Source organism: Salvelinus alpinus, chromosome 16 (assembly GCF_045679555.1).
Source record: "Salvelinus alpinus chromosome 16, SLU_Salpinus.1, whole genome shotgun sequence".
Taxonomy (NCBI): Eukaryota; Metazoa; Chordata; class Actinopteri; order Salmoniformes; family Salmonidae; genus Salvelinus; species Salvelinus alpinus.
The window spans coordinates 49,386,670-49,400,832 of record NC_092101.1 but is presented as its reverse complement, the minus strand read 5'-3'; the positions used below and the strand labels follow the sequence as shown (position 1 = coordinate 49,400,832).

Below are 14,163 nucleotides of genomic sequence, written 5' to 3'. Positions count from 1 at the left end.
TCACACTCTCGAATCACAATACAGTGCCTTGCATAAGTATTCATCCTCCTTGGCTTTTTCCCTATTTTGTTGCATTACAACCTTTAATTTAAATTGATTTTTATTTGGATTTCATGTAGTGGACATACACAAAATAGTACAAATTGGTGAAGTGAAATGAAAAAAATTACTTGTTTAAAGAAAATTCAAAAAAATTCAAAATGGAAAAGTGGTGCATGCGTATGTATTCATCCCCTTTGCTATGAAGCCCCTAAATAAGATCTGGTGCAACCAATTACCTTCAGAAGTCATATAATTAGTTAAATAAATTCCACCTGTGTGCAATCTAAGTGTCACATGATCTGTCACATGATCTCAGTACATATACACCTGTTATGAAAGGCCACAGAGTCTGCAACACCACTAAGCAAGGGGCAACACCAAGCAAGCGGCACCATGAAGACCAAGGAGCTCTCCAAACAGGTCAGGGACAAAGTTGTGGAGGAGTACAGATCAGGGTTGGGTTATAAAAAGGGTTAGGGTTAGGCGGAGAAAATATCCAAATCTTTGAACATCCCACAGAGCACCATTAAATCCATTATTAAAAAATGGAAAGAATATGGCACCACAACAAACCTGTCAAGAGAAGCTCACAGACCAGGCAAGGAGGGCATTAATCAGAGAGGCAACAAAGAGACCAAAGATAACCCTGAAGGAGCTGCAAAGCTCTACAGCAGAGATTGGAGTATCTGTCCATAGGACCACTTTAAGCCGTACACTCCACAGAGCTGGGCTTTACAGCCAAAAGGCATGTGGGAGACTCCCCAAACATATGGAAGAAAGTACTCTGGTCAGATGAGACTAAAATTTAGCTTTTTGGCCATCAAGATAAACGCTATGTCTGGCGCAAACGTAACATCTTTCATCACCCCATCCCGACAGTGAAGCATGGTGGTGACAGCATCATGCTGTGGGGATGTTTTTCATCGGCAGGGACTGGGAAACTGGTCGGAATTGAAGGAATGATGGATGGTGCTAAATACAGGGAAATACTTGAGGGAAACCTGTTTCAGTCTTCCAGAGATTTGAGACTGGGACAGAGGTTCACCTTCCAGCAGGAAAATTACCCTAAGCATACTGCTAAAGCAACACTCGATAGGAAACATTTAAATGTCTTGGAATGACCTAGTCAAAGCCCAGACCTCAATCCAATTGAGAATCTGTGGTATGACTTAAAGATTGCTGTACACCAGCGGAACCCATCCAACTTGAAGGAGCTGGAGCAGTTTTGCCTTGAGGAATGGGCAAAATCCAAGTGGCTAGATGTGCCAAGCTTATAGAGATATACCCCAAGAGACCTGCAGCTGTAATTGCTGCTCTACAAAGTATTGACTTTGGGGGGGTGAATAGTTATTTTTTGGTCTTATTTCTTGCTTTTTTCACAATGAAAAATACTTTGCATCTTCAAAGTGGTAGGCATGTTGTGTAAATCAAATGATACAAACCACGAAAGAAATCCATTTTAATTCCAGGTTGTAAGGTAACAAAATTGGAAAAATGCCAAGGAGGTGAACACTTTCGCAAGCCACTGTATATATAGAATCGTAAGAATCGTGAGAATCAGCACCTAAGTATGGTGGTAATTTGGTATAGTGAGGTCCCTCAGTATGGGGATAATATGGTATGGTGAGGTCTCTCAGTATGGGGATAATATGGTATGGTGATAATATGGTATGGTGAGGTCTCTCAGTATGGGGATAATATGGTATGGTGAGGTCTCTCAGTATGGTGATAATATGGTATGGTGATAATATGGTATGGTGAGGTCCCTCAGTATGGTGATAATATGGTATGGTGATAATATGGTATGGTGAGGTCTCTCAGTATGGGGATAATATGGTATGGTGATAATATGGTATAGTGAGGTCCCTCAGTATGGGGATAATATGGTATGGTGATAATATGGTATGGTGAGGTCTCTCAGTATGGGGATAATATGGTATGGTGAGGTCTCTCAGTATGGTGATAATATGGTATGGTGAGGTCCCTCAGTATGGTGATAATATGGTATGGTGATAATATGGTATGGTGACAATATGGTATGGTGATACTATGGTATGGTGATAATATGGTGATAATATGGTATGGTGATAATATGATGATAATATGGTATGGTGACAATATGGTATGGTGATAATATGGTATGGTGATAATATGGTGACAATATGGTATGGTGATAATATGGTGATAATATGGTATGGTGATAATATGGTGATAATATGGTATGGTGATAATATGGTATGGTGATAATATGGTAGAATGTGATAATATGGTATGGTGATAATATGGTGACAATATGGTATGGTGATAATATGGTGATAATATGGTATGGTGATAATATGGTGATAATATGGTATGGTGATAATATGGTATGGTGATAATATGGTATGGTGATAATATGGTGATAATATGGTATGGTGACAATATGGTATGGTGATACTATGGTGATAATATGGTATGGTGATAATATGGTATGGTGATAATATGGTATGGTGATAATATGGTATGGTGATAATATGGTGATAATATGGTATGGTGATAATATGGTGATAATATGGTATGGCGATAATATGGTGATAATATGGTATGGTGATAATATGGTGATAATATGGTATGGTGATAATATGGTGATAATATGGTATGGTGATAATATGGTGATAATATGGTATGGTGATAATATGGTGATAATATGGTATGGTGATAATATGGTGATAATATGGTATGGTGATAATATGGTGATAATATGGTATGGTGATAATATGGTGATAATATGATATGGTGATAATATGGTGATAATATGGTATGGTGATAATATGTTATGGTGATAATATGGTGATAATATGGTATGGTGATAATATGGTATGGTGATAATATGGTGATAATATGGTATGGTGATAATATGGTGATAATATGGTATGGTGATAATATGGTATGGTGATAATATGGTATGGTGATAATATGGTGATAATATGGTATGGTGATAATATGGTGATAATATGGTATGGTGATAATATGGTGATTATATGGTATGGTGATAATATGGTGATAATATGGTATGGTGATAATATGGTGATAATATGGTATGGTGATAATATGGTGATAATATGGTATGGTGATAATATGGTGATAATATGGTATGGTGATAATATGGTGATAATATGGTATGGTGATAATATGGTGATAATATGGTATGGTGATAATACGGTGATAATATGGTATGGTGACAATATGGTGATAATATGGTGATAATATGGTATGGTGATAATATGGTGATAATATAGTATGGTGATAATATGGTATGGTGCTAATATGGTGATAATATGGTGATAATATGGTATGGTGATAATATGGTATGGTGATAATATGGTGATAATATGGTGATAATATGGTATGGTGATAATATGGTGATAATGTGGTATGGTGATAATATGGTGATAATATGGTATGGTGATAATATGGTATGGTGATAATATGGTGATAATATGGTGATAATATGGTATGGTGATAATATGGTGATAATATGGTGATAATATAGTATGGTGATAATATGGTATGGTGATAATATGGTGATAATATGGTGATAATATGGTATGGTGATAATATGGTATGGTGATAATATGGTGATAATATGGTGATAATGTGGTATGGTGATAATATGGTGATAATATGGTATGGTGATAATATGGTGATAATATGGTGATAATATGGTATGGTGATAATATGGTGATAATATGGTATGGTGATGTCCCCGGTAATTCTCAGCTAATACATGACTGTGTTTGAGGCTTGAGCTCTGGAGGTCGTTGGCCAGTTGTTCTCAAACTGGGATGCCACCTGTCACTCCTGAAGCCTGAGAGAAAGAGTGTAACATTTTGACCTAAAGGTCTTTCTCAGGCTTGAAACCTAGCTAACATAACCCTCTGTCTGTCAGCTAATGAATGACAACTAGCTTGAACACTGCTTGTAGCTTGTAGCTTTCAGAATCTTTGTTTTGTGTTACTGAAACAAAAATAAAACTCAGCACCTTTTATTTTCGCAAGAAATAAAAGATAATGTTAGAAAACTTTCAAATTAAATAACAACAACATCATGAATCAGGGAGTTTTTTGTTGTTGTTTGTTGTTAAAACCACTGCTCTGCTAGTTACTTACTGTATCCACACAGGCTACCTGTAGCTGTCAGGTCTAGGGCCAGACGAGGCTCTGCTAGTTACTTACTGTATCCACACAGGCTACCTGTAGCTGTCAGGTCTTGGGCCAGACAAGGCTCTGCTAGTTACTTACTGTATCCACACAGGCTACCTGTAGCTGTCAGGTCTAGGGCCAGACGAGGCTCTGCTAGTTACTTACTGTATCCACACAGGCTACCTGTAGCTGTCAGGTCTAGGGCCAGACGAGGCTCTGCTAGTTACTTACTGTATCCACACAGGCTACCTGTAGCTGTCAGGTCTAGGGCCAGACGAGGCTCTGCTAGTTACTTACTGTATCCACACAGGTTACCTGTAGCTGTCAGGTCTAGGGCCAGACAAGGCTCTGCTAGTTACTTACTGTATCCACACAGGCTACCTGTAGCTGTCAGGTCTTAGGCCAGACGAGGCTCTGCTAGTTACTTACTGTATCCACACAGGCTACCTGTAGCTGTCAGGTCTTGGGCCAGACGAGGCTCTGCTAGTTACTTACTGTATCCACACAGGCTACCTGTAGCTGTCAGGTCTTGGGCCAGACAAGGCTCTGCTAGTTACTTACTGTATCCACACAGGCTACCTGTAGCTGTCAGGTCTAGGGCCAGACGAGGCTCTGCTAGTTACTTACTGTATCCACACAGGCTACCTGTAGCTGTCAGGTCTTGGGCCAGACGAGGAAAAGTGCAGTGTCATTTAATCGGGAGCGAATTTGTTACAGTGACTATCATCCCCTTTAAAGAATATGACATTCTATGCAAGCCAGACACCAGTAAACAAGGGGTGTGGCTGCAAGGCAGCTTTAAAAACCTCATAATTTTTCACAACCATTTTGCATACTTACTGATTATGTATTGACGACATTGATTAATTTACTATTTTACTGAAAGCAGCGCTGCAATAGATATGACATCTTATTGACCAAAGATTCATTTTAATTTTGGATGGGGCGGGGGGGGGGGGGTGGCGATAGATTTTTCCACCATTCGGTTGGTTGAAGTACATTTTTTTGCTTTTCCATCATGATGAGTGGCAGTAGGGGCCTGCGTTGATTTATTACATCCAATACCAGGTCTGAGATGTGACGGCGCAGGTCCGCGGGTTCATCACAGATCTCACGCTGTTTTGTCGATGAGGGAAAAAAGCCCTTATTGTAAAGACGTGATAAAACGGTTCAACACATGCTTATAGCAAGTTATAAGAGCATTAAATTTATTTTATTTTTATATTTTATTTTTATTTTACCTTTATTTAACCAGGTAGGCTAGTTGAGAACAAGTTTTCATTTGCAACTGCGACCTGGCCAAGATAAAGCATAGCAGTGTGAACAGACAACAACACAGAGTTACACATGGAGTAAACAATAAACAAGTCAATAACATAGTAGAAAAAAAGAGAATCTATATACAATGTGTGCAAAAGGCATGAGGAGGTAGGCAATAATTTGAATAATTTCAATTTAGCAGATTAACACTGGAGTGATAAATCATCAGATGAGTTATAAGAGCATTAAATGCCATAGCGATGAGTAAAAAGTTTGTGTAACATTCTGTATGAATCATCGGCATTTCATAAATGCACTATAACACACAACATAACGTTATAAATGAACTTCTAATGCATTATGAACAGGCTAGTCATAGAGATGCTACCAAAGTTCCAGCTATTAGTTCTGCTATCTGGCGCTTGTCCTGGTTTAGAGTTGTATCTCCCGCATCCAGCTGAAGCAATGTCAGCCAGACCACTCATTTACTCTACTGCTCTACAAACATAATAACATTAGTTTAATGTTATATAATGACGTTAGTATAACATTAGTTTATTCCCCTCTTTCTGTCTGTCGGGCCAGTAGGCGATCATATCGTTGGGTCATAACACAGTTTTATTAGTGCTTCATCTGGATGTATCAGAGGACATTTTGTGTGTGTGTGTGTGTGTGTGTGTGTGTGTGTGTGTGTGTGTGTGTGTGTGGGTGGGTGGGTGGGTGGGTGGGTGGGTGGGTGGGTGGGTGGGTGGGTGGGTGGGTGTGTGGGTCTGCCCCGTTGCGTGAGTTGACTGTGTGCGTCCCTTTGTTCGTACTTGTGGCAAGTGCCTGTGTGTGTGTGTGTGTGTGTTCAGTAAGGGAAGGAGCTGTGCTCTGAGAACATCTGAGTCTTACTGAAAGAGTGGAGTGATATTGTTGGGAGTAGGACCATTCATTTCACCTTGAGTGGAGCTGCGAGGGAGCTCCCTCCCTCCGTTAAGCCCTCCTCCTCTCCGCTCCCTCCGCTCCCTCCCTCCATTAAGCCCTCCTCCTCTCCCTCCGCTCCCTCCCTCCATTAAGCCCCCCTCCTCTCCCTCCCTCTATAAAGCCCTCCTCCTCTCCTCTCTCTCCGCTCCCTCCCTCCATTAAGCCCTCCTCCTCTCCCTCCGCTCCTTCCCTCCGTTAAACCCTCCTCCTCTCCCTCCGCTCCCTCCCTCCCTTAAGCCCTCCTCCTCTCCCTCCGCTCCCTCCCTCCGTTAAGCCCTCCTCCTCTCCCTCCGCTCCCTCCCTCCATTAAGCCCTCCTCCTCTCCTCTCCCTCCTCTCCCTCCCTCCGTTAAACCCTCCTCCTCTCCCTCCGCTCCCTCCCTCCGTTAAGCCCTCCTCCTCTCCCTCCGCTCCCTCCCTCCCTTAAGCCCTCCTCCTCTCCCTCCATTAAGCCATCCTCCTCCTCTCCCTCCGCTCCCTCCCTCCGTTAAGCCCTCCTCCTCTCCCTCCGCTCCCTCCCTCCGTTAAGCCCTCCTCCTCTACCTCCGCTCCCTCCCTCCCGTAAGCCCTCCTCTTCTCCCTCCGCTCCCTCCCTCCGTTAAGCCCTCCTCCTCTCCCTCCGCTCCCTCCCTCCGTTAAGCCCTCCTCCTCTCCCTCCGCTCCCTCCCTCCGTTAAGCCCTCCTCCTCTCCCTCCGCTCCCTCCCTCTATAAAGCCCTCCTCCTCTCCGCTCCCTCCGCTCCCTCCCTCTATAAAGCCCTCCTCCTCTCCCTCCTCCTCTCCCTCCGTTAAGCCCTCCTCCTCTCCCTCCGCTCCCTCCCTCCATTAAGCCCCCCTCCTCTCCCTCCGCTCCCTCCTCCTCTCCCTCCCTCTATAAAGCCCTCCTCCTCTCCTCTCTCTCCGCTCCCTCCCTCCATTAAGCCCTCCTCCTCTCCCTCCGCTCCCTCCCTCTATAAAGCCCTCCTCCTCTCCTCTCCCTCCTCCTCTCCCTCCGTTAAGCCCTCCTCCTCTCCCTCCTCCTCTCCCTCCGTTAAGCCCTCCTCCTCTCTCTCCGCTCCCTCCCTCCATTAAGCCCTCCTCTTCTCCCTCCGCTCCCTCCCTCCATTAAGCACTCCTCCTCTCCCTCCGCTCCCTCCCTCCGTTAAACCCTCCTCCTCTCCCTCCGCTCCCTCCCTCCCTTAAGCCCTCCTCCTCTCCCTCCATTAAGCCATCCTCCTCCTCTCCCTCCGCTCCCTCCCTCCCTTAAGCCCTCCTCCTCTCCCTCCATTAAGCCATCCTCCTCCTCTCCCTCCGCTCCCTCCCTCCGTTAAGCCCTCCTCTTCTCCCTCCGCTCCCTCCCTCCATTAAGCCCTCCTCCTCTCCCTCCTCCTCTCCCTCCGTTAAGCCCTCCTCTTCTCCCTCCGCTCCCTCCCTCCTCCGCTCCCTCCCTCCCGTAAGGCCTCCTCTTCTCCCTCCGCTCCCTCCCTCCTTTAAGCCCTCCTCCTCTACCTCCGCTCCCTCCCTCCCGTAAGCCCTCCTCCTCTCCCTCCTCTCCTCTCCTCTCCCTCCGCTCCCTCCTCTCCTCTCCTCTCCCTCCGCTCCCTCCATTAAGCCCTCCTCCTCTCCCTCCGCTCCCTCCATTAAGCCATCCTCCTCTCCCTCCGCTCCCTCCATTAAGCCCTCCTCCTCTCCCTCCGCTCCCTCCATTAAGCCCTCCTCTCTTCTCCCACCCTCCATCACCAGGCCTTTTAGGGCCTCGTCACTTTTTTTTTTACAAATCAGCACTAAGAGCAGCTCACATTCAAATTGAAAGCCTTTGCATTATCTGGCTTAATTTTAAATGTCTGTTTAAGCCTCACGCTCACCCCTCCACCACCACGTCTCTCTCACCACGCAGGCTGCAGTAAATATGAGGACTCATTGTTTATTGATGCTTCAACATCAATTGCAGTGAAACCAGCTGAATTATTAATGCTAAAATGCAATCTGAATATTGGCTCCGGTGCTTTAATTATAGGAGCGAGAGAGAGAATTATTAAACACACACACACACACACACACACACACACGCGCGCTTAAAATGATCTTGCTGAGGAGGCACTTTATAAAATGTATATTATTTTCCCGTATTGGGATGGGTCCAGGATGCATTCAGGAGTATATTATTTTCCCGTATTGGGATGAATCCAGGGTGCATTCAGGAGTATATTATTTTCCCGTATTGGGATGAATCCAGGATGCATTCAGGAGTATATTATTTTCCCGTATTGGGATGGGTCCAGGATGCATTCAGGAGTATATTATTTTCCCGTATTGGGATGGATCCAGGATGCATTCAGGAGTATATTATTTTCCCGTATTGGGATGGATCCAGGATGCATTCAGGAGTATATTATTTTCCCGTATTGGGATGGATCCAGGATGCATTCAGGAGTATATTATTTTCCCGTATTGGGATGGATCCAGGATGCATTCAGGAGTATATTATTTTCCCGTATTGGGATGGATCCAGGATGCATTCAGGAGTATAGGACCCCTAATTGTGTGTGGCCTTCCTCCTCCTATTCAGTTTTAAAGAACAGTACTTTAGTAAACACATAGTGGTTGTAACTCTTCCAGCTGTCTCAACAGCACAAAACATTGTGTGATTTCACAGTGACATAATTGGTGTTGTCTGTGTCGGTGGCGACGGCAACACGGCAGTGGCGGCGGCAGCGCAGGACATTTGATGCTCATTTATTAAGTAGCTTCCCGGCTTCACCCTAATCACTTTGTTCAGGACAGACAAATAACCTTTCTTTCTCATCCAGTGCCTGAACTCTGGGGAAACCAGACCGTCCCAGTCAGCTACAGCACTCTAATTAGCCCCAAAGTGGGGCTTCGCAATTACTAATAGACTAAAGTCTTCGCAGTGGTTGCAGCGAATAGAAGAACAGGGGATGTAAATTGCCCCCTAGAATCTTAAAAACAAAAAGAGAAATATGGAGAGAAAAAAAAAGTTCTGACTGTTCTGACAGAAAAACAAGACACATTCTAATTGTCTTTGTTCCTCTGTATTTTTCTACTTCACAAAGAACCTTGTCAATACTCTTGGGATTGTGTTTGTTAGAGCATTGTTAGAATCATATGAAAAGATACTCACTTTATAAATGTGCTTTAAAGTTAATGCAGAAGAAATAGGGCAGCAGATGGCTCACAAAGCCTCACTGATCAATAAATGAGGTGCTTTAAAGGAGCTGGCAAAAGTGAGTAGAATCTTTATAAGACAGACACAAGAAATGTAGACGCCATTTTGAAACATTGCTTCTGTATGACTGAGAAGGAGGAGGCTAAGGGAATGACAAGGGAATGGCAAATAAGAATGGCACCATATGAGATTGGCAAACATACAGTGGATTGAGAAATCACGCAACTAAGCTAAACAAAAAGAAGAAGAAACTATACTATGGAACAAAGATAAATGATATAAAGAATGATAGTAAAAAGCTCTGGAGGACCTTAAATGTAATTCTAGGTAGAAAAACTAACTAGAAAATCCTTCATTGAGACTGATGGCTTGTTCACAACAAAAGCCTTTGATGTTGCCAACCACTTTAATAACTTTTTGTAGACATGATTAGCAAACTTAGGAATGACATACAAAACAATTGATATCATTGATATCATTGATCATAACATATTGCTTGAAAATATAACATCAAATCAAATGTATTTATAAAGCCCTTCGTACATCAGCTGATATCTCAAAGTGCTGTACAGAAACCCAGCCTAAAACCCCAAACAGCAAGCAATGCAGGTGTAGAAGCACGGTGGCTAGGAAAAACTCCCTAGAAAGGCCAAAACCTAGGAACAAACCTAGAGAGGAACCAGGCTATGAGGGGTGGCCAGTCCTCTTCTGGCTGTGCCGGGTGGAGATTATAACAGAACATGGCCAAGATGTTCAAATGTTCATAAATGACCAGCATGGTCAAATAATAATAATCACAGTAGTTGTCGAGGGTGCAGCAAGTCAGCACCTCAGGAGTAAATGTCAGTTGGCTTTTCATAGCCGATCATTCAGAGTATCTCTACCGCTCCTGCTGTCTCTAGAGAGTTGAAAACAGCAGGTCTGGGACAGGTAGCATGTCCGGTGAACAGGTCAAGGTTCCATAGAGGCTTCCATTTTCTCTAATGCCAATTTGGTTATGTGTGGTGTACCGCAGGGCAGCCGGCTTGGACCATTATTGTTTTCTGTGTTTACTAATGACCTTCCACTGACCTTGAATCAAGCCTGTGTGTGTCCATGTATGCTGATAACTCAACAGTATACACGTCAGCTGCGACAGTAAAATAAGTAGCTGACACCCTTAACATAGAGCTACAGTCAATTTTAGAATGGGTAACTAGCAATAGGCCTGTGCTAAATATCTCAAAACTAAAAGCATATTTCTTGGGACAAAATCACTCGCTCAACCCTAACCCTCATATGGATCTATTATTGAATAATGTGTCTATTGCGAAACTTGAGACTAAACTGCTGGGTGTTCTCTTTGATATCAAGCTATCATGGTCAAAACATAATGACTTAATGGGATACTAAAGTGGGAAGCGGTCTTTCCATCCTAAGGTGTTTCACGATATCCCCGTTCAACCAGACAGCCCCTAGTTTGGACTACTGTCCAGTTGGGTGGTCAGGTGCAGCAAAGAAGGACTTAGGCAAATTGCAGTTGGTCCATAACAGAGCAGCACGTATTGCACTTAGTTGTATACGGAGGACGAATGTCAATGATATGCATGTCAATCTCTCCTGGCTCAAAGAGATTGACTGCATCACTATTAGTCTTTGTGCGCGGTATTGATGTGTTGAAGGTACCGAACTGTCTGTTCAAGTAGTTGACACACAGTTCGGACACTCATCGGTTACAACACAAGGAAAGTAGGATGGAACACAAGACATGCAACCAGAGGTCTCTTCACGGTCCCCAGGTCCAGAACAGAGGCTGGGAAACACACAGTTATAATAGAGCCATGACTACATGGAACTCTCTGCCACCCCAGGTAACTCAAGCTAGCAATACAAACAGATGAAAAAATACCTTATGGTATGACGGGGAATGTGAAGAGACACACAGACAGTTGTATGCATTTTGTATTATATTTTGTATTGTATTATGTAGTGATATGTGATACTTGGTTGTGATACGACTGTGACATGTGGTTGTCTCGCCTGGCTATCTTTAGATGAATGCACTAGCTGTGGGTCGCTGGGAACGTCTGCTGAATGACTAAATTGTAATGTAAATCTAGTGCTATGTATATTTATCTTTATTATGTATTTTATTTGTTGTGTTTTGTTTCCTGTTTGGACCCCAGGAAGCGTAGCCTTGGCGACAGCTAATTGGGGAACCTAATAAATACTAAATACAAAATATCAGTAAGACCTGGGAAGTGAAGATTGTTAATTATTGTTGTTTTCATGTATCTTTTTTTGTCAATTGAATTTCCAGTTAAACTTATTATGCCCTTTTTCTAAATTTCTCAACATTTTTCAACTTCTAACTTTTCTTCTCTTTGTCCCTGTCTCTCAGGTGTGTTAGGAGGGAGGTGTGCAAGAAGCAGGATGCGTGCCTTCATTTTAACCCTAGCTTAACCCACTACTTTCTGGATCCCTGTACCATCCCTCCTGCCCTGCCCTGCCCCCAGCCCGCCCCCCTGCTCTCCAGGCACCCAGACTCTTACCTGAGCCCCCAGGCAGCCTCCTCAATCTACCAAGACCCCCGCTTCTCTCCGTACAACACCCACCCTCGTCCCCACCCTAACTCCCTTTTACGGGAGGACAAACCCCCCTGCTTATGATGCGCCTGAGATGTGATTCTGAGGACTCCATGATTCTGACACTGGACTAAAAGGAGACTTGATCAGAACTGGAGGGACACTGAGAAAGAGAGGAAGAGGAACCGATTTGAGGATGGACAGAACGAGACAAAGAAAGAGAGAAAAATATCAAATGAAGCTAATCAAGTTGCGGTTGTTTTTCAAATCTGCACACAGTTGTACATTTGTCTTTGTCTTTAGTATCGGGGAAAGAAACGACCGTCTCCTTTAAATGTATCCCTCTTTTCTGTTTCCATCCTACTTTCCTTCCAACCTGATATTCCCTTGTTCTTATTTGAAGTGTTGTGAAGAGACTGTGTTTCTATTTTGGTGGTATATAAAACAAGACTAGGTTAAAAAGTATCCGTGGCTTTTTTTGTGGAAACGTAATACCATTATGATGAGCATTCTCTTGGTGTATTTGTAAAACTACCATGTATGTATGCATGTAAATGTTTTTTGTCCTGACGTGGCTCACAGTACATTCTGCTCCTGACACAGCCTAAAGGACCATACAGACCATAACGAATGTGGGCCGTGTGCAGCAGGTGTCTGTCGTATCGCCTCTGACCACAAACCACGGCCGTCAGTTTCTGTTCATTTACCGACGATTCTACATGTTGAATCACCACCGCTCATCGACACCTAGCAGATGATCTACTGCACACAGCCAATGTTGGTGTTGGTCTTTCCTGTCCTTAACCCCTACTCCTCTCCTTGCAACCTGAACCTAAACCTGAACCTAAACCTGAACCTGAACCTGAACCTAAACCTGAACCCATGGCTTAACAAAAGAAAGATGTTCAGAGTCACTAATGTAGAGATTTTCACCAACCCTATAAATTCATGAATGAAAGAAAAATCTATTTGTGATATTTTCAGAGACATTTGCTCCAGTATGGTGTATTTGATTAATAAAAATAATTAAGATACAGAAAAGCTTCCTCAATTTACTGCTGGCAGTTCTACACTTTATTTTACCCAACATATTCCATAATTTATTCAATTTTACACTTGGCAGTCTGCCAGTGATTCAAATGACAGAAGTTGGCTTGAACTTGGGTAGGCTACATATCATATACTTTATTTGTTCTGTGTCTTAAACTACATTTACTATAGGTCTTGAGGGATTTCAGTTCTTATTTGACTGTAATTTACCGTATGGTCATCCTGGTTTGTTTTTCATTACATTTCCGTAGCTAATTTATTTCCAACAGTCCTGTTTTTAGTCCAAATGGAACAGGATAATAACTGCATTTACTCTCATTCATTGTCCAGACACTCCTCTCTTTAATGATAGGCCTTCATTATGAAACTACTCACATTACGAATATAGAAAAAGCAGATTTATGCATAGCCGTTATCAGTTCTGATGAGGAGGAGCGTCTAACTCAACTGAAAATGGATAAACATGTTTTTTCTCTCTTTCCTGATCAAATTAACGTTTTCCATTTATCAACCCTAATTCTCTGTTAGGTCATCAACTCTAATTCTCTGTTAGGTCATCAACTCTAATTCTCTGTTAGGTCATCAACTCTAATTCTCTGTTAGGTCATCAACTCTAATTCTCTGTTAGGTCATCAACTCTAATTCTCTGTTAGGTCATCAACTCTAATTCTCTGTTAGGTCATCAACTCTAATTCTCTGTTAGGTCATCAAGCCTAATTCTCTGTTAGGTCATCAACCCTAATTCTCTGTTAGGTCATCAACCCTAATTCTCTGTTAGGTCACCATCCTAATACGCTGGTAGAAGTAGTGGAACATATATCTTTGAAGATTCAATTACCGCCGAGAGAGAGAGAAGGTAGAGAGCGAGAGAAGACCGACAGAGCGGGTAGAGAGAGAGAGGGTAGAGAGAGAGAGAGAGCGAGAAGGTAGAGAGAG

At 43.0% G+C, this 14,163-nt stretch overlaps 1 protein-coding gene across 1 annotated transcript in view; it reads left to right on the top strand.

Moving 5' to 3' along the window:
- The window catches only part of lmo4b (LIM domain only 4b), a 37,168-nt gene extending 23,950 nt beyond the window's left edge, over positions 1 to 13,218 (top strand). The window contains exon 5 of the mRNA XM_071346520.1: positions 11,994 to 13,218. Coding sequence (XP_071202621.1) covers positions 11,994 to 12,002 — 9 coding nt within the window. The 3' untranslated portion in view covers positions 12,003 to 13,218. The remainder of the gene's footprint in view (positions 1 to 11,993) is intronic.
- Positions 13,219 to 14,163: the final 945 nt, after the last annotated feature.